This window comes from Anopheles darlingi, chromosome X (genome assembly GCF_943734745.1).
Source record: "Anopheles darlingi chromosome X, idAnoDarlMG_H_01, whole genome shotgun sequence".
Lineage (NCBI taxonomy): Eukaryota > Metazoa > Arthropoda > Insecta > Diptera > Culicidae > Anopheles > Anopheles darlingi.
The window spans coordinates 12,156,204-12,182,713 of NC_064873.1; the positions used below are offsets into that span (position 1 = coordinate 12,156,204).

The following is a 26,510-nucleotide window of genomic DNA, read 5'->3' on the forward strand; positions in this document are numbered from 1 at the left end:
ATCTGTGCAGAACATTTCGATGTCCCTAGACGGCGGTAGTAACCGGTCACTCCAGCACATAGAAGATCCAGTAGCCCGCGTTAAAGGCGGCGAAACTGACGGGAAAGATGACACGCGAGTATTTATCGATCACGTTCACGTCCTTGATCTTTGGTATCGACGCCTTGATGACTGAGGCCCCGCGCTTGATCGCGTGCAGCATTTTTGGCCGGCCCTGAGCTGTAACCAGAGCAGTGAAGTTGCGCGGTTAATCTTACGAATTCCCCTTCCCGGTAAGCTCTGGTACGCTGGATACCTACCACGCGCATTACGATACCGGAGACCGCTGCGAGTGGTCGAGCCGTATGAGCGGGCGATCCGGAAACTCGGCGGGAACTTGGCCGAATCCACGGTTTCAGCCGCGCTCGCACTATCACTAGAGGCCGCAGCAGAGTTCGGGTAGTGACGGTTGCGCAAAGATGCTATCGGGCTCATTCGTATATCCTGTAGCTCGATGATGTCGTCCGTCGAACAGGTGGTCTTCTCCGTCTTGCCTACAAGAAAACAGAGAGAAAGAGAGATACAGAAAGAAAGAAACATAAAAGGAGACAGTGAGTGAAAGATAGGAGAGAGAGAGGAGGGAGAAAGAAGAGAGAGAGAGAGAAAGAGAGAGAGAGGAGAGAGAAAGAAGAGAGAGAGAGAGAGGAGAGAGAAAGAAGAGAGAGAGAGAGAGAGAGAGAGGAGAGAGAGTTGAACTGTTTCGTTCAAGGACTTTTAATCCGCGTTAGCGTTCCACCTACCGAACACCTTCCGCTCTGCATCCTTGTTTTTTTTGCACTTCTTTTTTGCCCGGGCCCCCCAGTATGTGTAGTTGACCGCGGCGTACTCAAGAAGAGCGGCGAATACGAAGACGAAGCACATCACCAAATAGATGTCGATCGCCTTGACGTAGGAGATGCGTGGCAAAGAGCTCCGCACGCCCGTGCTGATGGTTGTCATCGTCAGCACGGTGGTGATACCGAGCGCGACGCGGGCCGACGTCGCCTCATGGTTTATCCAGAACGACACCCAGGACAGCATCACGATCAGAATGCTGGGTAGGTAGGTCTGAAACACAAAGTAGCCGATGTTGCGCTGCAGCTTGAACGACAGCGATAGTCGCTGATAGATGCCGGTCGCCAGTTTCTCCTACAGTTCGTGAAAAAAAAGAGAGAGAGAGAGAGAGAAAGAGAGAGAGAGAGAAAGAGAGAGAGAGAGAGAGAGAGTGTGAGAGAGAGAGAGAGAGAGAGATTCTGATTTAGACCAGGATGTATACTGGAAGGATGGTATATAGGATGGATACTTCGGTTCTTTATTCCTTACCTTACGATCATTGGTCTCGTAGCCGATGATGGTGAACTGGGGCAGTTCGGCTTCCTCTACGCCCCGGATCGGGGTCGAGCGCCAGTACATCACCACATCCGACACCGTGTAGCCGTCTAAAAGGGGTGGTAGGAAAAAAAAAGAAAATAGGACAAAGGGTGCATGTTCGGGACATTTCCAAGCATTCAGAACGAGCGTAGCGACTTACAGCTCTCGATCTCGACCGTGCAATTCTGTGAATCAAGCGGATAGTAGTGCAGATCCATCATACAGGCGAGGGTGGTGGTGAAGCGCATACCGTACGTCACCGCACCGTCACCGGCCAAGCGGACCAGCTTGTTCCGCTCGGTCACGTCATGCAGGAAACTATTCTTGTCGTTAGCGAAGAAGGTATCCGGGACCCAGATCTTCTCGGCGAAGTCGCCGGACAGCGTGATGACGTCGTTGGCACCGTCGTCCTCGATCATGATGTCGCCGCCTGATGTGTGATCGTGCTGATTGTCGCCCCATAGCGCGTATGCATTAAACGCTAGACGCTCGTCTTTCCAGTACTGGTTGAGGTACATCGTGATGGTGTAGTCCTGCGGCACAGCGATACGAGATGCTGACATCTCCGACAACCAAGGACGGGTTGGGACGGGGCGAGGGAAGAGGACACGATTCGCTTACCATATTCACTTCTGAGATTGCGTCGAAGCTCGCTATCGTCAGATCCATGCCTACGTGCAGTGGTTGACCTACCAGCAAAAAAGTTAAACGGAATAAGTTATCCTCGCTATCACAACGCAAACCCCCACAATGGACAAGTTTAAAGACCCCTACTCACCGCCAAAGTTGGGTCGAAGCCTTATGTCGTAGCCCTCCAGTATGCGGGATATTGTCTGTGTAACGTTCTCCAGCCGGCCCGCCGCCATCGACTTCGGGTGTACGCTGTTGCCCGAAAAAAGGGGCAGAAGAACAACAACATCAGAATAACAACTCGGTGAGCAAAAAGCTCGGTGCTGGTTTCAGGAGTTGTAGCACCTCAGACGCACACCTTACCTGCGCAAAGCCTCGTTCATCTGGACCAAGCAGAGTACAAGCAGCGGCAGTAGTCGCAGGAGCCCCGATTGCCACATCTTGCCCAGCGGACGAGCAACACTACCATTGAGTGTAGCGTGTTCTAGTACCATGTAACTACCTTACCACCGATAGCTTCTCCTATTATTACCGCCACCGCGCGGCTTACACAGCTCAACTTGTTCGTGGGGGTATCTTCTTGTAGGTGCCTTTGGCTGGTTCCAAGGGTGAAAGAGAAGGGACATGGCTTAAACATCTTGCGGTATGCTTGCTATCAATAGGCGGTCTAGTTCCAATTCGTAGAAACATTGTTACACGGCGGCTAAGGGACAATAAAAAATGAGGACAGTGCCGGATAATACCGTCTGGCCACAAAGAAGAGGCTGTTTCGGACGAAAGAAATTGGTATAGAAGATTTGCCAAGATTCCAGGATTTGTCAGCTCTCTCGCGCTTTGCCCTATACGAAGAACAAAGTACCTAGGAGATGCACTAGCAACATAGGTTCGCGGACTCACATGCAGACGAAGTAAGCGTGTACACTCCCCCCCCCACCCTACCCACACACACACACACACGCGCGCGCGCAGAGTGCGACACCGGCGCTAACTACGTCTAGCAATCGTTGTCGGTCTATTATATCTAGGGATGAGCTGCAGCAGGACCTTTTACAGTCGCTCCGCGATTAATTGAGCTAGTTGAAGCTACAGCTGATCCGGTTGATTGACGTGCGTTACATAATTAGATCTGAGAGATCAGCAGCGCGTTATGTAAACAATCCGCTAGACGGTATGAGGGTTCGGTGATGGGGCAGGATTGATAGCTATTAGGTGATGTCATTGAAGGGTGGGACTGCACCCTCCCGTTTTCTCACCACCAGTGCTGTGATCCCTTGAAACTCGGGACCTCGTGCTTCTGCCTTATGCTTCTTTCAAATTTCAACGTCACAATCTTTGTTTCTACACACGCTACCAGCACACCAGCTTAGACACGTGAAGAAGACGAATGCTGTACGAGGATATTCGGAAGGTTATCTTGAAGGATACGGATGATATGCACGAAAAGAGAAAAAACAGAAACAGAGAGAGACCGAGTGCAAAATAGAAGAGAGAGAGAGAGAGAGAGAGAGAGAGAGAGAGAGAGAGAGAGAGAGAGCGAAAGGAGAGAGTTGCCTTCTTGAAATATGAATAAAAGCGAGATGCAGAGCGGACAAAAAGTATCTGAATGAGTTTTGTTTTACTTTCCATGAATTATCAAATACCTACCTACGAATTTTTGTGTCCGGAGTGCCGCACAGTTTCGTCCAGCAAAACCCGTTCTTCTGCAAGTCACACACTCGCAAACACACATACATACACGCTCGCATATAAACCTTTCCCTCCTGTTAGAAAACCGTGACAAGCAATCGAACCATCCCGCCTACGAATGCCGCGACTTAGCTAAGCAAGTCATGCCGTGGCTGCATTGCCATCGTGGGGTACAGGGGATGAGTCATATACAGAATCACACTACAGAGTACTGCTGTTGCTCTTGTGCTATGGTGTGGGACTGAGACCTGTGCCTCCTGACTGGTAGAACGGGCGGCGACTAGATGCGACTGGACGACTCACCGTTCCGATCGGATTAGTTAACGTAGTCGTCTAAGCGAGTCCGATACGATGACGACGAAGACGATAAGGATGACAACCAGGCCGGACCAAAGCATCTACACACAAAGATAAATAGGGAGAAAGAGAGAGGGGGGAGGAGAAGAGAGAAAAAGAGAGAGAGAGAGAGAGATGAGAGAGAGAAAGAGAGAAAGAAAGAGAGAGAGAGAGAGAGAGAGAGAGAGAGAGAGAGAGAGAGCCAACGTCATCGTTAGCATGGAACGTTGTTCGTGGTAGTGACGACGACGACGCGATATGGCACGATGCAGCATCCGCGCACTGCTTCTTTGGCATTCACTGGCTTGCACACCCCCCAGATACACTCACACACAGACAACGTCTGGAGCAATTGGTATGCGGAAGGATACACTCATGTCTCTTCGTCCCATGGGTTCGCACATGCGCATATCGCTGTTCGATAGCGGCGTTTGACAGCGTAAACACCTGTCTCTACAACATCATCCCCACCATCTTTTCCCCCACGAAACCATCGGCCTCATCAATACATAGTATCCTTCTAGATACATGAATCTAGACCATACTTTTCAGAACGAGGCATGATCCGAAGACGCCGCGACCATTCTGGGAAAAAAGGAATGCCGTAGAAGCTGGAAACTAGCGGAAAATGTAGATCAAACGGACGCTAGGCGATTAAAAAGAATGCAGATGAGGGGTGTCAGTCATATGCTAAACAAGGCCTAGAAGATAGGAAGGCCGGAGTAGCCAACGACCTTACCTCGATGACCAGATTCGCTGATGGTGGCCCATGCTGACGGATTCGTTTTTTAAATGTTTATGTGTGTAGCATATACGAGGAGGAAAATGTTATGGGGGGTTAAGTGAAATGTAGCAATATGTGTCACAACTGTTGCCTTCCCGTCCCAGCCTCCTCCAGCCCCGTTCCCCTTCGCACCATCCATGTTCCAAAAGGAATCAGAAACGATCGCGCTCACCCTCTATATCACAGGCGAGAGAGAGCTCAACATAAAACCCCCAGGTCAGTGTTGGTGCACTAGAAGAGGCTTGATGTTAATATACAGGAGTGTAGCAAAGCCCCCCCCCCCCCCCCCTCTTCCAGATGGATGGACCATACGCGATCCATTCGCGCACTCTCATCTATTTTTATTGCTGGAGCCGAACCCATCTGCTTAGTTTGTCGGTGGGCGTTACGAGTCATGCTACACTAGCACCGCACTAGCGACTGTGTTTGATTGTTCATGTGTGTGTATGGGTGGGTGTGTGGTACGTTTTCGGTGTCACGTAACATGTGTGTGTCAATCGAGATAGGTGTAGATCGTAGGGTAGAACTACTAACGTCCTGTGGAACGTTAGAATATACACTACATTTCGGGTCACAGTGTGATAGTGTGTTCGGATGATGTAAAGAGGTTTTGAGTTTGGGATGAGCCGCGCGCGGTTGGGTTGACAAGAATTTAAGCAAAAGCGAAAAGCTGGGTACCTTCCAGCCAACGGATACAAACCAAGGCATGTTGACGTGCGCGCGCGCGCGCGTATGTAGGTATGTGTTTGTGTGTTGCATTGTTCCTTCCCTATTTTATCTGCTCGTTTCAGCGGAAGCTGTGCGCATCATGCATGATCGTCTTTGCCCTTCCACATCACCGGCGAAAAGGAATCCGATAATGCACCGGGGACCTGCTGTGCGCTCCCGCGATGCTCGGGAGGCATGAAGGAAAGAACGGCCGTCCACCATTGTAATGTGGGTGGTTTTGAAAGAAAGCAACGAGAAGCCACTCCATAATGCTTGTGAAGTAGCGAAACGCTGATATCTTATTCCGTCCCCTCCCACCCCATTCTATTTACTTAGCTACTGGCGTTTAGCATACCAAAGAAATTCCTCTTGTGTGTCCTTGTGCCTAGCTTGTTCGTTCGTGGGTGTAGGAGTTGTGTCGTTTAATGGTCGGTGCGCGCGCCGCATGCCAGAAGAGCGCCGAAAGCGACCGCTCATGCTAGACTCGTCTGGACAGTGCCGTTCCCTTCTCTTGTCAAGGACCTGCACAAACTACGGCGGATCGCATCTCCTTTCGTACCCCTTTCACCATGAGCAGCAGCAGCACCAGAGGCAACACCTCATGCCACGCAAGCTTTTTATGAATAGTATGCACACACATATATACCTATGGTACCGGTTGCTTGCGGTTTGCTAGCAATGTAAGATGCGGCGATGCTGGTGGCCGTTGCCAGTTTCAAATTGTTCGCGCAGAGAACCGCACTTCGGCAGTCCGCTGTCCGGCGCTGCCAAGTTTGTCGCAAAGTCTAAATGGGCGCACGTCCACCGATTTGCTGCCGCGGGAGTTTACTTTTTTGATTTCGATACTATAACCGCCACTGCTATTTCGCCATTGTCCAAGCGAGCAATTGGTTTGATTTGTTTCTTTTTAAGTTGAAGATTCTCTAAAAATGCACCATCCCCCATCCGATAGTTATAAGGGAAGTTATCACGGTTCAAGGGAAATGCGGTAGAGGGAGTCGTAATCGGGTGCGAAGTGGTCGCTCAAGTGATTCGGTTTCGGTGTAAGTTCTTCTGCTGAATGGAACAGGAAGATTGCGTAAACAAATTCAGTTCACTTTGTGGGGATACCAGTTTTGGGTTGATTGCGGCCTTTTCCGCACTCCCTTTACGTATGTGACAATGAATCGAAAATAGATAGTATATGCACAAATACGGCTAGAGGCAACACTGATAGTGGCAACACGATCAGATTAGATCCGTTGTTTTCGACAAAAGGCAAAAGGCAGACCGGCGAACTATCGAAGTCCTTTAAATGAGAATGTGTATTTGTGCTGTGCCCGAACGCAAAGTTGTCCACTCCATCGTCCGAAAAAAGCCGCCCGTGTTTCCAACGGAAATGTCACGCAATTGGTTGCACCTTCTATCGCTGGCACTGCTGTTCAGGTAATTCGTTTTCTCCTCATAGCGAACAGCTTTCGGGCCTTCAGCGCGCATTTCACATTTTTTAAATCCGATCAAAATCTATCAAACCAACCCAATCCACTCGCTAGAGTATTATCCATGAGTGTAGTCCCCAGTAAGCTAGTTGCAGCTAAGATGCTGCATCCTGTAATATTCCTGCCCTTCAAAGGCACAGTATATTCTCCAGGGAGAGAGAAAGAGAGTCAAGGAAGTGAAAAACCCAGGACGGTAAACCCCAGTAGCGCTCGTCCATCCAGCAACCTCAGCCATTTGGTCATATTTCCGTTCGTTTGTTTTTTTGCTTTCTCTAACGGTTGCAGCAAATCCTTTCAAAATAGTAGTGGAGCAAAGAATGGAAGCGGAAGGAGAAGGCTGCTGAAAGTGAGACTCCCAGTGACTACTGGATAGAGTATCTACCATCATTATCATGCAGGCGTATTGCATCGATTTTTCCTTATAGAGTCACTCTTGATGTCTTTTTCTCCTTATTCCTCCTTTTGCTTACTGCATATTCTAGTATCCTGTTCTCTCTTGCTACCCTTGTACTGCACTTTCTCGTCCCGTACATCTCTTCTTTAATCTTCCGTTAGCTACGCGAAATCACTACCCCCTAGGCACTAATTGCTCGAGTGGTGAACCCTATTGCGCCTAACTGCAACAACGCGTGCTGAAGAGTGGGTGCGCTCTCAAGCATTCTTCGGCGGAACAGTTTAAATGGTCTAATTACCATCCAAGTGGGTATTTCCTGCTCCTGCACCGCGATACCTACCGTAGTAGTGTACGAGAGGAGTATGCTACTACTACTGCTGCTGCTGCAGCCGAGGCGCAATGAATGGAAAGCGCTGCTATATATCTGACTGCTAGAGATGTAGAGCCTGGTAGGCGGGTTGCCTACCATTGCCTTTCTGCAAAGACCAAAAAGCGAAGAGTGCTGGAGAGCAAGCGGAACAGAACAGGTACAGCGGTGCGATGTTGATAACGAAGGTGCTTTTGTGCCTGGAGACCATGTGCTGAGGCGTCAGTAGTAGGGTAGATGAAGGGGGAAGAATGGTTGGGTGTCCTGGTTGAATAAGAGAAGTAGCCCAAACCGCTTGGTAAATCGGCTAGCAAGTAGGAAGCAGACACACACACACACACACACACACACACACACACACACACACACACACACACACACACACACACACACACACACACACGCGCGTACGCGTCTCTATTTGTGTGTGCGGTTCGTAAGTTGAAAAAGAAAGAAAGAATCTTCTTCATTTTTATTTCCTTCACTACACGTCCATTTTTCACTAGCATCTTAGAAAAACAAAAACAACCAGGGGCTTGCGGCTATTCCCTGGTTGGCGGTGTGAACGAACAAGGACACACTAGCTCACTGTCCGGGAACGTTTCCGCGTCCCCCGTGAAATCTATATCTCGGAAGTATATGCTCTTCTATCTCATCCCGAACCTGGAACGGCTCCTCCAATATAGCGCACGGGCCGGCAGTAACGGCAATGTATCGCATGGTGTACGCGGCATTACGCATAACAACGGTTCTGACTCTGACATCACGGATAGGATGCTACTGCTAGAACCTTCCGCGTTCTTGCCTCTCGAACCAACGTCGGCGGCAAAGGCGGTGGCAGCTGGGAGCAAATTTATTGCCGCTTCGGGGCGTGACCAGCTGCACAAACTGCGTCACTTCTCGCTGGGTGGCCGAGCATCGGATCAGCGAAAACCAGCGCTGCCACTGCACACTAGCATGCCTAATGGGCAAGTCAGAGACCGTAGCCAAAGGTACTACATCTACGGTAATAGTGGTATGCGATCGATCGATGTGCCCGAGAGCAACCCAGTGGAAGCGAGTGGTAGCGAACTGCTGGGCAGGACAGGTGACATCCCGAGTGGTCTACTGCCGGTCGACCGACGGTTCAAGCGGCGCTCTGCCGTGGATGACGTGCTGAGCAAGAACATCACACTAATACTAGAGAACCTGCTAAAGCGGTATGAGAACTCGCAGATGCCGACCCACGGTCAAGGTGTACCGACAGTCGTTCAGACAAACATCCTCATCCGCAGCATGGGGCCGGTGTCCGAACTTGACATGGACTACTCCATGGACTGTTACTTTCGGCAGTACTGGCGTGACAAGCGACTCAGCTTCCATGGACCCATCAAGAGCCTGTCGCTGAGCATTAAAATGTTGGAGCGAATCTGGCGCCCGGATACCTACTTCTACAACGGCAAGCACTCGCACGTGCACACGATCACTGTGCCGAACAAGCTGCTACGACTGAGTCAGGACGGCGAGATCCTGTACTCGATGCGGCTGACCATCAAGGCGTCCTGCCTGATGCAGCTGCGCAGCTTCCCGATGGACCGCCAGTCCTGCCCGCTGGTGCTGGGCAGCTACGCCTACTCCCGTCAGCAGCTGATCTACCGGTGGAAGGACGAGGATTCGGTTAATTTCGTCCCGGGCATGACGCTGAGCCAATTCGATCTGATTAGCTTTGGCCAAAAGAACTATACCTTCATAAGGCGTGAGGGTGAGTTCTCGGTGCTGCACGTCTCGTTTAATCTGCAGCGCCACACCGGCTACTTCCTGATCCAGGTGTACGTGCCGTGCATCCTGATCGTCGTGCTATCGTGGGTCTCGTTCTGGATACACCGCGAGGCAACCAGCGATCGTGTCGGTCTCGGCATCACCACCGTATTGACGCTCTCCACCATCAGCTTGGATTCGCGCACGGATCTGCCGAAAGTTCGGTACGCCACCGCACTCGATTGGTTTCTGCTGATGAGCTTCTTCTACTGTATTGCAACGCTGCTCGAGTTTGCTGGTGTGCACTACTTCACTAAGGTCGGTGAATGGTCTAGCGACCGCCTTTGCCTTCGACTGACTTGCTGTGGCTGTTTCCGGTCCGTCCCTTATTTCGCAGGTTGGCAGTGGAGAAATCCCACTGGATGAGGAAGAATGGGAAGATCTGGAGGATGGGGACGAGCTGCGGGATATGCCGACCTTGCAGCAGCACCAGAATCTAGCGGTCAGCTCAGGCGTTAATATTAATGACTCGCCGCGGTTAATCGCCGCCCGTCGACGCAGCTCGCTCATTTGCCCTATCTACAACGATCCGGCGCACATGTTCAAGCCGACCTCCTCACATCTATCGACGATGGAGCGCACGACGCAGACCGAGCCACCAAAGGAACCGACCTGGAAGCAGATTTGGCTCTGCTTTCTCGGCGACGATCAGTTCCGTCGGCGGCGCCAGCGTGAAGCGTCGGCTCGTGGTAGGTCAAGGGGTGCGATGGCTCCCTTGGCATGCTCTCTTGTCGAATTCATTATTCTGATCTGGCTCTTTTGCGACAGGTGGAGGCAATCGGCACATCAACAGCGTCTCACTCATCGACCAGGCGGCCCGGGTCCTCTTCCCGACTTCCTTCACTTTCTTCAACATCCTTTATTGGCTCGTCTACTACACATACCAGGCGGACTTCACCTGGAGCCCGCTGAAGGAAGTATGAAACGAGCGCTCACCGGCAGCACATAATTATCTACCTCTCTTCCTCTACCCAACCTCAAACGGTTTTATGGGCTCGGCTTATCAACCAGCCTTCCTTAACCCGCATAAACCCGCATAAACCTGCCTTCCAACGTAACAAATCCCCCCCCCCCCCCTCTCCCTCTCTAAACCATTCTCCGATCGGTTTCATGAAGCTGTGCCGGACTATCCCGAAGAGTGCCTAGGAGGCACGCCATAACCAGAGAGCAGTTTAGTGATGAGAGTTCCGGGAGGCACCTACCCGGACCGATCCGTTCCGAGTAAAGGGTTGATGGAATCAAAACCGCGTGATTAACTAAGCCGTAGTCAGCGCATATTTCTACCCGCCTTTTTTAAAGAAAATTGTCGCACAGGTTGCAATCCGTTCACTATTTCTCATTTTTATGAATTAGGTTTAATTCTGATCTGCGATGCACCGTCTGCTGTGGTTTACTATACGGGGTAGGTTCGTTCCGGTACACAACGCTGTATACAACGTATATAGTACCGGTGCTCACATACGTCTCTAAGACTTGGACATTGTACAGAACGGACGAAACCCTCTTATCCGCGTTCGAGAGGAGAGTTCTCAGAAGGATATTTGGCCCCGTGTGTGAGGAGGGACGATGGAGAAGCCGATACAACGCGGAGTTATACGCGTTGTATGACGATCTCGCTGTCGCGCAGCGCATGAGACTCGCCCGGCTTCGGTGGGCTGGGTATGTCATGAGAATGGCAGACGACGACCCAGCCCGTAAAGTCTTCTTAGGCCTTCCGGATGGACAGAGAGGGCGTGGTAGGCCCAAATCGAGATGAAGCGACGGTATCGACATTGACGCCAGAATAGCAGGACTACCGACTTGGAGGACTACGGCGCTCGATCGCGAGCGGTGGAGGAATCTTCTGTGGCAGGCTAAGACCGCTCGTCGGTTGTAGCGCCGGATAAGTAAGTAAGTAAGGCAAAATGGTTCAGTTCCGGACGAGGAAGATTCGTTTCGGCTCATTATACGAGGAAGAACGCGATGCACCTTTTGTGTTGTCTCAGTAATGTTGGCTAGCAAAGCCTTCATTTTATTTCACTCGCGCTTACCACCAGTTTCGACGGCAGCGTGAGTTAGAAAAAGCGAATGCGGTAAAAGACTGAAATAGGCCCCCCCACTCACGGTGAGTTACTGAGTGACCGAAAAAATCCGTTGTTTTAATGGTAAAATGTAACTTTTCCACCCCTCCCCCCTCCCCTAATACATTTATTTACGTTTCCGCATATTTTTATGAAGGTTTGCTTATCTAAAAAGTGGTATTTAACGATTTTTTCGGTCACTCAGTAACTCACCGTGAGTGGGGGGGCCTATTTCAGTCTTTTACCGCGAATGCTTTATTCGCAGACTAGACTGAGACAAAGAGCAGATCCGGAACTGAACCTTTCTGGCATAATAAGCCAAAGTATGCCGTGGGTCGAACCGCAGTGCGCCATGCAATATGATGTGGTTCACTATGTATAGGGGGCATTTACTCACGATGATCCGTTCCGAAAGCTAAAGTTCTGATCCGTTCCGATATTTAAAAAAACACAACAGTCAATTCGACGAGCTTACCCATTAGCAGTTAGTAGCAACCGCCATAGCATACATTTGAGGCCGAAGCTTAAGCTACGCAAAAGTAAATAATCATCACTTAATGTTCACAGTACACGATACGACTACGTCTCTGTACTAATTTGTAAGCTATACTTAGTAGGATAAACACAAAGCAGGATAAAAGAAAAACGGTAGAAGACTGAAATAGGCCCCCCACTCACGGTGAGTTACTGAGTGACCATAAAATACGTTTCCACATATTTTTATGAAGGTTTGTTTGTCTAAAAAGTGGTAATTAACGATTGGTAAAAGACTGAAATAGGCCCCCCCCACTCACGGTGAGTTACTGAGTGACCGAAAAAATCGTTAAATACCACTTTTTAGATAAGCAAACCTTCATAAAAATATGCGGAAACGTAAATAAATGTATTAGGGGAGGGGGGAGGGGTGGAAATGTTACATTTTACCATTAAAACAACGATTTTTTCGGTCACTCAGTAACTCACCGTGAGTGGGGGGGCCTATTTCAGTCTTTTACCTAACGATTTGGTAAAAGACTGAAATAGGCCCCCCCACTCACGGTGAGTTACTGAGTGACCGAAAAAATCGCTGTTTTACTGGTAAAATGTAACTTTTCCACCACTCCCCCCTCCCCTAATACATTTATTTACATTTCCTCATATTTTATGAAGGTTTGCTTATCTAAAAAGTGGTAATTAACGATTTTTCCGGTCACTCAGTAACTCACCGTAAGTGGGGGACCTATTTCAGTCTTTTACCATATTTTTTTAGGTAAAAGACTGAAATAGGTCCCCCCACTCACGGTGAGTTACTGAGTGACCGGAAAAATCGTTAATTACCACTTTTTAGATAAGCAAACCTTCATAAAAATATGCGGAAACGTAAATAAATGTATTAGGGGAGGGGGGAGGGGTAGAAAAGTTACATTTTACCAGTAAAACAGCGATTTTTCGGTCACTCAGTAACTCACCGTGAGTGGGGGGGCCTATTTCAGTCTTTTACCTTTTTTTAAATTATGTAAAGCTCGGTTTTTGAGGCAACATTGAAAAAAGCATCACTTTTTCAACTTAAAAAATCTGCCAAAAATCGAAAAATGGGAAATTTAACAAAAACTCGACGGGGCTACCTGGATAAACTTATAATCTAACAAAGGATTATTCATTTGTATATTTCTGAAGACCCAGCACGTGGCTACGATGGGCACCGCAAAAAGTACATTTTTGCAAACTTGCCTTTCTAGATTGGATGCCATGACCGTAGTTTTGAACAAATCTTCCCCAAAATAGAACCAAATATTCTTGAAAAGATGTAGTTTAATATGAGATTATTTTGAAAAATTAAAGTTGACTGGTTTCTTCACAAAAAATCGGCAAAAATAACCCTGTTTTTGACTCGAAATAACCAAAGCCCCCCCTTAAGCCTGCCACAGACCGCAAGCGGTGCGTGCGGAACGTTTCGCCGCGTACGAATAGAATGTATGGGATTGTACTGGGCAACACATACCGCACGCAAGCGGTGCGTGCGGATCCGTGCGGTCCATGCGGCAAAATGCAAAAGTTTGCATTTTGACGTGGCGAAACGTGGTGAAACGCGGCGAACCACGACGAAATCCGGTGGATTTGAATTGGCAGTTAGAACTAAACAAAATGAGTGTTTGCATTGTGATCACGGAATCATGTTATTGATAATAATATGCATAGTATAATATGATAATTTATAGAAATATAGGTAAAACGGAAGATTAGCCCCCGTGAACTTTTTATCGTTTATTTCGGGCGAAAGTTAATTTTAATTACCGCATGCTTAAACCACTGGAGTGAAAGAGATAATCATATTACGCTGGTGCCGTTCTTTCACAGCATGGTCACTTTGTTGGTAAACAAAGCATGCGCAACGATGATCATGTGGAGCGTTCCTCATGGAATTAATTGTAATAATTTTAACTCTATTCATTATATTCCGACAGAGTGGAAAAGCGATGGGAGCATGCGCTTAAGCTGGAACACTGCGTCCAACCAGCAGCTGCTAGCTCCGCTTTACTCGATGCTGAAGCGCAACACCGTTCAACAAGAACTTTGGTTGACGGTGGTGGAAAACTTTAAAACGAAAATTATGATATTTAGAAGGACGGGGAGGGACAGGAAAACACTTCTGAAATGATAAACAAAAGTCTATTGCATAAAATGCCTCCTCATCACTCTGCTAATACCTTAATTTATGTTTTGAAGTCTTAGTCTCGTGAGCAAAAAAAACACTCACGTGATAGCAGGTGTTAATAGTGGGTTTTTTTTCCAAAAGAATCATAATTTACACGTCGTGTATGTTGCTGCGTGCCCGTTGGATTTGAATTTGAGTTTTGAAAAACCTTCGCCCCTACTTTAATTTCGCCTGTGGTAAGCTATAGCTGTGTCGTTCTTTCAAAGTTTGGTCTTTCTCTTTCTGGCGCATTTGTTAGGTTGACTTTTTGGCAAGGTTGCCAACATATTGCGGCGAAATCCCAGAATGACAGTTAAGCGAGAAGTTCACGGGGGCTATTCTTCCGTTTTACCCAAGGTACTTTAAAAAGACAGGTAGCTTCTTAACCGCTTTGACAGGTCACCATTTTGAATTTGTTTGACATTCATAGCAGGGCGCTTTTATCAACAAATCCACGTGAGTTTTAAGAAGAAGAAGAAGAAGATATGAGCAAGTTTGGTGGTTTTATCAGGGAAAGTACCTGATTTCACTCTTTTGCGAATGTTTAAATGATTCATCTCACTATTTAAGATCAATCGAGCAACCGAGTTATGTTTTACAGCGAGTGAGCACGGTCCAGGAACGCTAGTTAGCTCTTGTTCTAGGCCGGGTGGCAAGACCTACGGACCGATACCATATTGAAACACTAGGAAGAATTTTGAGAATATTTGCATAAACTTTAACTTTCGTGCCACTTTTCGTGAATTTGAACTGTCGTAATACCACAGAAAAGCGAAAACAGCTCCGAAAAGAGCGTTCCCGAAGTAAACATCCCACCATCCCGTGAATGTCAAACTCTGAAGTTTTTTCTAAAATACGATCGAGGATTTGTTCTGGATAAAGCTACCTGTCTTTTTAAAGTACCTTGCCCCTGCCACACGAAGCGTAAACGTTTTGGCATTAGCCTGCCACAGACTGCAAGCGGCGCGTGCGGAACGTTTCGCCGCGTACGAATAGAATGTATGGGATTGTACTGGGCAACACATACCGCACGCGGACGGCGCGTGCGGATCCTTGCGGACCTTGCGGCAGAATGCAAAAGTTTGCATTTTGACGCGGCGAAACGCGGCGAACCGCGGCGAACCGCGGCGAAATCCGGTGGATTTGATTTGGCAGTTGGATGTAAACAAAATGAGTGTTTGCATTGTGATCATGGAATCATGTTATTGATAATAATATGTATAGAATAATATGATAAGTAATAGAAATGTAATATCTTGTTTTCGTTAACAATTCGTGTTTTCGTAAACATTGTTTGGTTTATATCGATAGGTTCAACGCTATAACGGCCGTGCCGCGCCGCACGCACCGCATCCGGTATGTGTTGCCGCTTCTTCCGCGGCGAACCGTTCCGTCCGCGCCGCAAGCTCCGCTTGCGGTCTGTGGCAGGCTATTAGATGCTGCCACACGGAGCGAAAATTTGCGCGCAAATTTGCACATTAATGCCAAAATGTTTTCGCTTCGTGTGGCAGGCGTAAAAACCCGAAAATTTATGCCGAAATGTCAAACGTATTGTTTTCATCTGTGTTTTGGCCGCTGAAGTTGATTTCCGAATAAATTTTGCAGTTTTTAACGATTTTGTTGCTGTTGCTGTTATATTTATATTAAAAATGCAAAAACAATACGAAAAGAACCTACATTTTCGTAAATAAAGCGTTCGATAGCGTCAAGGGTTCAGCGAAAAAGTCCGCGGACGTATAAAAGTTTGACAGCGTGTAAGGGTTAAGCGAAACCGTTTTGGCATTAATTTTTTCGTTTGCGCTAGAGTTTTCGCCCCGTGTGGCCACGGCTATTAATTTGTAAATTTACGCTCCGTCTGGCAGCACCTATAAGCCTGCCACAGACCGCAAGCGGCGCGTGCGGAACGTTTCGCCGCGTACGAATAGAATGTATGGGATTGTACTGGGCAACACATACCGCACGCGGACGGCGCGTGCGGATCCTTGCGGACCTTGCGGCCAAATGCAAAAGTTTGCATTTTGACGCGGCGAAACGCGGCGAACCGCGGCGAAATTCGGTGGATTTGATTTGGCAGTTAGATGTAAACAAAATGAGTGTTTGCATTGTGATCATGGAATCATGTTATTGATAATAATATGTATAGTATAATATGATAATTAATAGAAATTTAATATTTTGTTTTCGTTAACAATTCGTGTTTTCGTAAACATTGTTTGGTTTATATCGATAGGTTCAACGCTATAACGGCCGTGCCGCGCGGCACGCGCCGCAACCGGTATGTGTTGCCGCCAAGGCAAGGTACTTTAAAAAGACAGGTAGCTTTATCCAGAACAAATCCTCGATCGTATTTTAGAAAAAACTTCAGAGTTTGACATTCACGGGATGGTGGGATGTTTACTTCGGGAACGCTCTTTTCGGAGCTGTTTTCGCTTTTCTGTGGTATTACGACAGTTCAAATTCACGAAAAGTGGCACGAAAGTTGAAGTTTATGCAAATATTCTCAAAATTCTTCCTAGTGTTTCAATATGGTATCGGTCTGTAGGTCTTGCCACCCGGCCTAGAACAAGAGCTAGCTAGCGTTCCTGGACCGTGCTCACTCGCTGTAAAACATAACTCGGTTGCTCGATTGATCTTAAATAGTGAGATGAATCATTTAAACATTCGCAAAAGAGTGAAATCAGGTACTTTCCCTGATAAAACCACCAAACTTGCCCATATCTTCTTCTTCTTCTTCTTGAAACTCACGTGGTTTTGTTGAAAAAAGCGCCCTGCTATGAATGTCAAACAAATTCAAAATGGTGACCTGTCAAAGCGGTTAAGAAGCTACCTGTCTTTTTAAAGTACCTTGGTTTTACCCCATAATCATTTACACGAGACGCAAGCTTGCGAGTAAGAGATGGATGTACATTCCCTGAAAATGAGTATTTAGGAGGAGTTGTGTGTTACCGCTCGAGTCCGTATTTGCCTCGGATTCTCGGGTAAATTGGAGGCAGTTAATTGAAATCCAGTACCGACTAGCAGATAGTAGATAAACACCGGGAGGTTATGCATACAGTTAGCCACGAGTTTGTTATCAGCTGCCTTCTCCCTCGTTTCGAACGCGGTTGCGACACCCTCCGATAGACGAAACTCAACCTCGTATTTCGCGTAAGATAGTTACTAGGACTTGTCAGCACCCCGAGATGGTAAGTGGGAGTAGATGGGTGGATTCCGTAGCAAAGAACTTACCACCTGTTCGTTTGACTTTCAACTATACCGATGGCGACGATACAGTCTTCAAACACCGGGACGGAACACGCTCGCGTCGAGTATTTGGTAACGCGCTTTTTCCACCCGGAAACATCGAATGCAGAGAAGCAAGCGCTCGAGGCGGAGATGCGCGAGCTACAAAAAACTAGCTTTACTTGGCAGTTCTGCTTAACGAACATGAATAATTTCATGAATCAGTATTTATGGTTCTTTTCCGTACTGACGGTAGAGAATACCGTAACACACCGTTGGAGCGAACTGACTCCGATCGAACGTCTTCAGCTACGTGATGCGCTATATGCTCTCTACTCAGGTTATGAGATTGATGTGCCCGCCCTGCAACGTGAGAAAGTTGCACAACTTGTAGCAATGATCGGTCTGCGTCAGTTCCCCGACGAGAATCCACAATACCTGGATGATCTATTGCAACTACTGCAGGTGAAGTTTAACCTCGGGCTGACGCTATGCCGCGCCACCGGTGATGTGATAACGCGAAATCACACCAATGTATCGAGCGACCGACAAAAGCGGTTTGCGAACGCCATCAATCAACACATTCCACAGCTGCTCGCGAAACTGACCGAGCATTGTGCCTTTTTCGCCCAGCAACTGAAACACAATCACAGCATTCAGCATTCGGACCCCACCTCAGGCCATCATACAGCCGGTTTGGTTGAGCTCAAACGCACGGAGCAGCACACGATGGAGCTACTGCAAACGTTACAGCAGTTTTTCACTTGGGCCCCACTAACAGGTATGCAGGACACACTGCTGTGTAGCATCGCAACCTTGGCGCAATGCGTAGAAACATACATAGACATTGCGATTGCTGCACTATCGACGCTAGCCGAGTTGCTGTATAGTCATAAAGTATTCCCACAGCGGGCCGCAATGGTGGGTGCGATACTACCTCTACTCGCCCAGCCCAATGTCTGGCAGGTAGATGAGATGTACCAGGATAAGCTGACTGATCTCGTGCGCTTGCTCGTCGAACGCGACTGGTGCCAACGATTCAACGACAAAGACTTTCCAGCGGCGGAATTGCTGCAGAACTTGCACACGTTCACATTCAGTGCGTATGGTGCGCTCGCGTTCTCCGATCGGCTTAGTTGCTGGCGTCCGATCGTCCGCAGTGGTCCGGAAGAGAATGGTCTCGACGTCACACCGCGCGACGTGTGGCAACATGGAACGGGCAGGGTGCTTGTAAATAAGGAGCTGTTACATACGATCGGCAATGCGATCCAGGTGGTCGGAAGCTACACACTATCCCGTATGCTGTTCCATAACGATAGTAAGCAACTACTCCAATCGCTCGACAACACAGAGTTAGATGATAATGTATGTGTCCACCACCCTTTAGACTTTGGACCAATCTTGTGTTTTACCCAGAGTATTCATTAATCCTGTTTTGTTTTTATAACTCAATTCCCTCCGACGATAGATGGAAACGGAGCTGCAACATTATTATAATCAATGTCTGGACTTGGTAGAACTGATTGCCCAATACCAACCAGTTTACATTACCAATATCGTGTTCGAGGTCATCGCTAACACAACCCTTCCTTATCAGAAGGTTTTTGAGATGTGCAAAATCCTAAATCGGTTGCGCACCCCTAGCACGCCACCGGAATTGGTTGACCCGGCAAATTTCACGCGGATCCGGTTCCAGTTGAGGGATTTTTCCAGCATATGCCAGATGCTAGTGCGGCTGTGTGCCCCACTACGTGGCAGATATCAGTCGGTTGATGCCTCCATCGATTGGGTGATTTCTGATCAGCTGTGCCTTTTTCTGGCCATTACCGACGAAGTGCCCGCTGATCGGTTCTTCTGCCGCGCTGGCCCATCCCTAGCGCGAGATTTTGTTCATATGTAAGAGTTAATGCAGCGGGCTCCATAAGCGTGTGTAATTACTCATTTATGCTTTCTCCTTCTTTTACTACAGTACCGCCCAGCTGTTGATGTGCCTGCAGTCGCTGCTTCAGTTTGGTTCCGGAACGGAAGCGTCACCACATAATGCGTACATTGTGCAGCTCTTTATGCATGTTGCTAGATTGTTGGCACCGCTCGAGCGTTTAGATCAGAGCCAATGGAATTTATTGGCTATGGCAGCTGCGAATTTCCTCTGCCACGCGAGCAGCAAACGGCATCTCACGCAATGCTTGTTGGAGTGCATGGAACCGCTGTACTCAACTAAGCTTTTACACCTCGATGTTTTCAGTGCGAAGCGACTAAATAAGGCCATCTGCAGATGCTTCGTCAGCCCATGGATACATCCAGTCAACGAGGATCCTGCAGTGTGCCAGAAACACGTACATCTTTTAGATCAGTACGTACTCATAATGGCCCAAGATTTGCTTCGTCTCGATCCATCCAATCCGGATTGGTGTCGTTTGCTCACCGCTGGAGTGCAATCAGAGGAAGAGCATCAAACGGCAGGACTGCGAAATACCATAGTGGGCACTATGGCCGGCATAAAGTTAGAGATCATCTATCTAACAGATTTGATCGAGAACTTTTCCGATTACAACGGAGTGGTGAAAGAACGGCTCGTAAATGCTTATCGGCCCATCATTGAGAAGGTGCTGGGGTTGTATCAAGCGATTTGCGTTGCTGGACAGAGTACCGGCACCACTGCCTTCACGCGTCAGTTGCTAGATTTTTCTCACAGCGTGATCAACGTGCTTCAGGTGCAACTGGGTGAAACTTTCTTGCGTGTCATCGTGCGCGTGTTCGTTGACCGATTTGAGAGTGCTACGGCGACCAGTCATCGTTTGCAATCCGTCAGCACGTTGCTGGGCATCTTTCAGTTAATCGTGGATCACCCGCGTAGCTATCGTGACCTAATGCCCGAAATAATTGAATTTAGTGTTTTTACGATATGGCCATTGTTCCGGGACCAAAGCGAAGCGATTGTAGACGAAAAATTGCGGGATGAAGTCTGCCAGGCATTGTTTAAAAATTTTCACTCGTTGCTGCACGAAAGATTTGAACTGTTTCGGCCATCCTCTAACGCCGGTGGTGCTGATTCAGTCGCTGCGCAAGTTCCTCAAAGACGGCTTGAGGCGATCCTGAACAGCTATGGCCTAGTTATCATGGGATCGAGCGATGTTCAGCTTATTAACGAGGTGCTCCATTCGATGCAAGCAATCCAGGAACGCTGGCAATTGTTTCAGTTACCAGCCTTCCGTACGCAGTTCCTCGCTTCCTTTGTGACAACGCTACTGCAGAAGCTGGTTGCTGCTGACGGAATGCTTTATTCTGGTCCTATAATGAACCTGCTTTACTCTATGACTCGAACAGGCGACGATTGTAAGCAGGATCAGCTGGACCGAGCCATCCAATCTTTGCTGCTCACACCGGACGCAGCAAACGAGCTAAATGCAGTGATGAAAGCAACGGTAAGCGAAAGAAATTGTGTGTGTGTGTGTGTGTGTGTGTGTGTGTGTGTGTGTGTGTGTGTGTGTGTGTGTGTGTGTGTGTGTGTGTGTGTGTGTTCCATATAAGGTCTGATACCATGTTTTGCTTCGTCTTTCGTTTTCAGGATTACCCAACGTTTGTGCAGCTTTTGGAAACCTTCATTCACGATATGCACATACAACAAAGCCACTAACCGGATAGGGTCTGTTCATTTTCTCTGTTACGACGTTCTATGGTCCTGTGTGGAGGCCTTAAACGGAAAATATGGCGTCTTACTCAACTTTATTTATGGCACCTAGCGCTAAAATTTGCTTCGTCCCGTTTTTGTTCGCCAATTGTTAGGATCCAGGTGTATCAAACAAAATTACGGAGGTATCGTATATTTAAAAACATACATTTCAATTAGGCCAATTTCAATTAGAAGTGTAGACCTATGGCATATTGAAACGAATCTCTTACTGCTTCTATGCTCAAACAGTTCTTTTTGTTTTGTTGCTTGTCAGTCAGATACATGTCTAATAGATATTGACAAGCGCAGATGTGACATCCTAATATAATAAATACAAAATATGCTAATACAATGCTAAATGGAGAACGCTAGATGTCATAAAAATTCCGAAACCATTTGAAAGCATAGAACTGTTGGCGAGTCTTTAATTTTTATAATGCACGGAAAACCTAAGTAATTCTCAAAATTAGCCAATGATGGTTTAATATTTCTAATAGCTGTTCGAATGAAACAAATTGTGCCAAAAAGGATTGATAGCTTGTTCTCAAAATCTTGGTACACAGTACATCATTATTGGAAATTTAGTGTCGGTTTTAAAAACTCTAGAAGATAATCTAACGATAATCGGATGTCAAAATGTGAGATACACGGCACGTCAAAATGTGAGATGTACAGGGTGCGTCATCTAGACAGGATCTATTTAAATGTTTAACAACTCCGCCATTTTTCAGCCAATTTTGGAAAATGATCATGATTATTTAGGGTGTACAATGCCATTTATTGTTAATTCACTCAGAATTTAATTTTGATCAAATGGCCACCTCTATGGGATACACAAAATACGGTCCTTTTAGGGGATTTTTGCATTGTTTTCGATAATATTTCAGGCGTAACATCAGCTATTTTTGATATGGTATAAACTTTGAGTTCTTCAATAGTCTTCGGTTTAGTAGCATAGCCTTACTCTTTAAATAGCCTCACAGAAAAAAAACCGGCTCGTCCAATCCCACTTAACATTCAATTTTTCAGTTTTCACAAATGAATGATTATTTTCAATGTACAGCGCTACAATTTCAGCCCGCGCTTTTGGCGTGAATCGACTCATGACTAAAATGGCATAGACTGACGTTTCAGAGTCTTGCCGATTTGTTCGACTCGGCCGAAAAATGGTGAAGTTATTTAACATTTAAATAGGTCTTGTCTAAATGGCGCATCCTGTACCTTAATACATTCACATACTTTATTCGACAATTGTTGCTCCTGTTGTTGATGTCCAGTTTATGAGGTGTCAAAATTTTTGCAATTGGAAAATGATTCACGCGACGCCCCCGACGTTCGATAAATTCCGACTGCCATCTGCGCGAAACCGTGACCGTCCTGCGCTCGAATGTTTGTGAATGGACAAACTGGTCACTAAGCGGTTGACATTAGAAGAATGGCTGGTAGAAGGAGAAACATAAAATTTTAAAGTTTAATTAAATCTTGTTAAAATGTGCTTGGAGCATCGCGACGAGAGCGCACGACTGCATCCGTGTTTGATGTTCCGCAGCATCGTAGCGGCACGTCTTCAGTGAAGCAACACATTTGTCGGTTTATGGAAAGCTACATCTGGGGCCTATGGTTCATCAACTATCCGGGTTGTTGTGAGCCGCTAGCGAGCGATCATGGTGGGCGATGATATGCGTGCTGCGGTAAGTCCCGAATGTTTGTTGTTGATTTTTATGCCCTGTTCGTCGTAACCGCTGCTACCGTCGGCTGCTAAGGTTGCTTCTCCTCTTTCAGCCAGTATTATTACAAATCGCATAAACATTAATCTGCGAGCTGCCGGTTTACGGCCAGCCAGTCCACAGTGGAGCTCGTAGTGGTGTTGGCAATGGCCTTAATCCTTTTGTATGTCTTTCCAGCGGGAAACTACTTTACTCATCGGGGTCTATGTCTATGTGCTATGTGTGTTTGTGTGTGCAGTAATTATCGTAAAAAAATTCACAATATGGACACTCCGTGTTTCAATGCTAATGTTGTGGAAAAGAGAGGCAAGGCGGGAGTGGGGAGGGCACACACCTATCGCAGAGTGTTATGGCACTTGGCACCCTTGCATTCTCCTGCCGCAAGGGTAGGTGATGACGGAGCCGTGTACCTCGTATACATTGAAAATTGAATTGAGTGGGCCTTAATAGCGTCCTGCATGCGGTTCCTTGTTGCATCAGGCGTGGAGTTAGCTCGGTTGGTTCTGTGTTGCCTCGAGTATACAGACAAAATTGCTATCGCTATGGACATCGTAGAAAAATTACCGTGCAATCTGTCATTTTATGGTAAGCCATAATGGTTCGCAGTACATATTCATGCCACAACAGTCAAATTTCATCGCAGTCATCGGGTCGGAATACCGAGACAGCGTCTGATACTGAGGTATACTGAGACTCCATTCAATTAGTCAAAAGTGAAGATCCAAGCAGAACATTTAGTAGCATTAACATTCGCCATCTTCGTCTGTTTTGTCTCGATGATCGCCTTTTTGGCTGTGTGTTTGCCTTCTTCTTCTTCTCTCTCTCTCTCTCTCTCTCTCTCTCTCTCTCTCTCTCTCTCACACACACACACACACACACACCAACACACACACACTCACACACGCGAGCGCGCGCGCGCGCGTACCCGAGATACGCATACACGCTAACTTTTTTCAATCTCCATCAGTGAGCTCGTAATGAAAATAGCCTACTGCTATTCTTCCCTGTTGCTGCTGCTGTTGCAGGATAACCACGTGGTCGTACCCTTACCACTTCAACAGGGGTTGATTTATGTTTCCATTTGTTGGTTTCACCTGCCACTGGCTAACGTTTGACCGCAAGGATCCGGGGATCCGGGATAACTTTTATGAGGACATTGCCTCATAAAAGTTAGCATTTGCATCTTTGTTTTGTCGCTATGGCCACTACCACGATGATGGCCACGGCCACCCAATATACATTCTGCTGTCTGTGCATCTCGCGCAATGGATGCGCTCCCTTCACGTTTATCTTGTATTTGTTTTGTTATCCCGTTACTATACGTGAACACGGAAGTCCAAATGTCATGCATTGTCCTTCCGTTGCATATGCTTCTCGTAGGCACCAAGCAATGCTAGCGGTATATTACGATCCAGATTCGCGGACAGTGTAGTTCTTGTGCCGGGATGTAGTGATGGTCTATCTAAAAAAAATTAAACACAGCAACATGCAGAGAGCAAAACGATGTTAATATTATTTTACTAGCAACCCCAGCAAACTTCGTATTTCCAAAGAATAAAATATGATGGCCCAGTACCGCGTCGTGCAAGCACAATGTCGCGTGAATTCAAGTTCTCACCAACAACTAAAATGGCAATTTCATCTATTGTTGGAGCGTTAAAAGTGCGCTCGTGTGTTCCAAATAGCCGTTTATTTGCTATGATCACGACTTTGTAATCATAAGAAAGCAATGAATGTAATGGCTCAGGTGAGGGATTAAGGGGGGGCTTGGGTATTTTATTTTAATTCTTCGCATATACTTTTTACAATTTTTTATGAGGGCTTAGCCTTTCAAGAGTATTATGAAAAATTTTGGGATCAGTCGAAACAAAACTGACAAAGATATTGATTTTTGAAAAACAGAGCTTCATACAAGGCTCAAAGCATCTCGCAACTTTGAATCGCGAATCCCAAAACCTGCGTTTTCAAAGTCGGTGCCCATCGTAGCATAAAAACTACTGGACCGATCGATTTGAAATTTTGAACACATAATCTGTACACTATTTTCCAGGTAGCCCCGTCGAGTTTTTATGAAAATTGTTGATACTTTTTTTTAAACAATTTTTTGAATTTTGTAAAGCTCGTTTTTTGAGGCAACATTGAAAAAAGTATCACTTTTTCAACTTAAAAAATCTGCTAAAAATCGAAAAATCCGAAATTTAACAAAAATTCGACGGGGCTACCTGGATAAACTTATAATCTAACAAAAGAATATTCATTTGAATATTTCTGATGACCCAGCACGTGGCTACGGTAGGCACCGCAAAAAGTACATTTTTGTAAACTTGCCTTTCTAGATTGGAAGCCATGAACGTAGTTTTGAACAAATCTTCCCCAAAATAGAACCAAATATTCTTGAAAAGTTGTAGTTTAATATGACACTCAGTTGAAAAAATAAAGTTAAACGATTTCTTCACTAAAAATCGTCAAAAATAACCCTGTTTTTGACTCGAAATAACCAAAGCCCCCCCTTAAGGCAGCACAATCCTGGCGTTTCTCCGGAAAACTTCAATGCATGGCAGTACTTACAAACAACATTCATTGCGCCAATGCTAACGCAAGGATGCGAGCTATAATCAATATTGCAATCGTATCGAAACGCTGCTTTATCCAAATCAGTACTTGATGCATTTCTTCTTGAGCGTCGAAATTGATCTATTTCTTGATGCCTGGTGTTCGATCGAGCATTTCGCGCGGCTAACCGAGCCGTTTCACGGGCTGATTCTCTTTGAGCGCGAGACACAGGCAGTGGATCCATTCTAATAGCAATCTCTTCAAGAGCGATTTCTTGTTCTTCTTCAGCCCTTTCATTGCGAACGTTTCGCATTCTTCGTACATCTCGACTTTGTCCTTTCAACCTTGTTTTTGTTACTTTTTTATTTTAGGTTTATTTGTATATTGTTTATTTTACAATAACAACCGATAGGTTTGCTATATTTTTACCAGATTACTTAGATTTTATTACGAATTAAATATACCTGGAAAACATTGTCCAATTGATGAGAAAATGTGACACAAAATACTGAGTTCTTTAAAAAATGTAATCAACAAATTTACAACCATCCTAAACCGTCTTTGAAATTTTTATTCAGCTTTAAATTTATTTCTTTCATTCCGAGTCAGTCAGTTATCATAGTGCACTGTGATTTTTTTCCCGATGCGTTGCTTTGCAAAAAATGTTTGCTGCATCCAAGTAGGCGCTGAATCTATGAAAGGTAGCAAAGATTTGTATGAGAGCCCCCTTTTCCTGGTTCTAGCCGGGATTTTTTTAAGCATATCATATATTTTTAACGGCCTGGGTTGTGCATCTTGACCTCGTTTTCTTCGACTGCACAATCGGGCAGGAAGCGGCAGTTCAACGAAGATGAAGCCGGATGATGTTGATTCTGCTCATTCTTGTATGCGTATGAATGGATTTGGTTGTAATGGGGATTGCAGCTGTGTACAGTTTGACTGTATGCGCGTTGCATCGATTACTGTAGTCGCTCTCTTTCTCAGACTCTTTCCCAACTAACGCATGGATAATCCATTCAAAGAAAAATCCCT

General features: G+C 46.6%; 3 protein-coding genes across 5 annotated transcripts in view; 2 read left to right on the top strand and 1 right to left on the bottom strand.

Moving 5' to 3' along the window:
• LOC125948832 (gamma-aminobutyric acid receptor subunit beta-like) overlaps positions 1 to 4,016 on the bottom strand; it is a 4,144-nt gene extending 128 nt beyond the window's left edge. The window contains exons 1-10 of one of the 2 annotated variants that reach the window (XM_049675311.1): positions 3,664 to 4,016; positions 3,273 to 3,432; positions 2,383 to 2,615; positions 2,168 to 2,271; positions 2,011 to 2,078; positions 1,550 to 1,922; positions 1,342 to 1,457; positions 780 to 1,167; positions 300 to 533; positions 1 to 219 (exon numbers count right to left, since the gene is read on the bottom strand). The exon at positions 1 to 219 is cut by the window's left edge and continues 128 nt beyond it. In XM_049675311.1, the coding sequence (XP_049531268.1) occupies positions 47 to 219; positions 300 to 533; positions 780 to 1,167; positions 1,342 to 1,457; positions 1,550 to 1,922; positions 2,011 to 2,078; positions 2,168 to 2,271; positions 2,383 to 2,513 (1,587 nt within the window). In that variant the 5' untranslated portion in view covers positions 2,514 to 2,615; positions 3,273 to 3,432; positions 3,664 to 4,016 and the 3' untranslated portion in view covers positions 1 to 46. The remainder of the gene's footprint in view (positions 220 to 299; positions 534 to 779; positions 1,168 to 1,341; positions 1,458 to 1,549; positions 1,923 to 2,010; positions 2,079 to 2,167; positions 2,272 to 2,382; positions 2,616 to 3,272; positions 3,433 to 3,663) is intronic. The other variant, XM_049675303.1, reaches the window with a different exon arrangement.
• Positions 4,017 to 6,266: 2,250 nt separating this feature from the next.
• Positions 6,267 to 11,655, top strand: LOC125948731 (gamma-aminobutyric acid receptor subunit alpha-6). 2 transcript variants are annotated; one of them, XM_049675076.1, is made up of 4 exons: positions 6,267 to 6,958; positions 8,279 to 9,827; positions 9,907 to 10,258; positions 10,338 to 11,655. In XM_049675076.1, exons 1-4 carry the CDS (start codon positions 6,828 to 6,830, stop codon positions 10,490 to 10,492), a joined length of 2,187 nt encoding a protein of 728 aa, XP_049531033.1. In that variant the 5' UTR covers positions 6,267 to 6,827; the 3' UTR covers positions 10,493 to 11,655. The 2 variants fall into 2 exon arrangements, with proteins under 2 accessions (XP_049531033.1, XP_049531041.1); XM_049675084.1 differs by having other exon boundaries at positions 8,459 to 9,827.
• Positions 11,656 to 17,164: 5,509 nt separating this feature from the next.
• Positions 17,165 to 21,936, top strand: LOC125948610 (exportin-6). The gene is made up of 5 exons (XM_049674859.1): positions 17,165 to 17,488; positions 17,577 to 18,890; positions 18,994 to 19,421; positions 19,495 to 20,950; positions 21,094 to 21,936. Exons 1-5 carry the CDS (start codon positions 17,486 to 17,488, stop codon positions 21,160 to 21,162), a joined length of 3,270 nt encoding a protein of 1,089 aa, XP_049530816.1. The 5' UTR covers positions 17,165 to 17,485; the 3' UTR covers positions 21,163 to 21,936.
• The last annotated feature ends 4,574 nt before the right edge of the window (positions 21,937 to 26,510 follow it).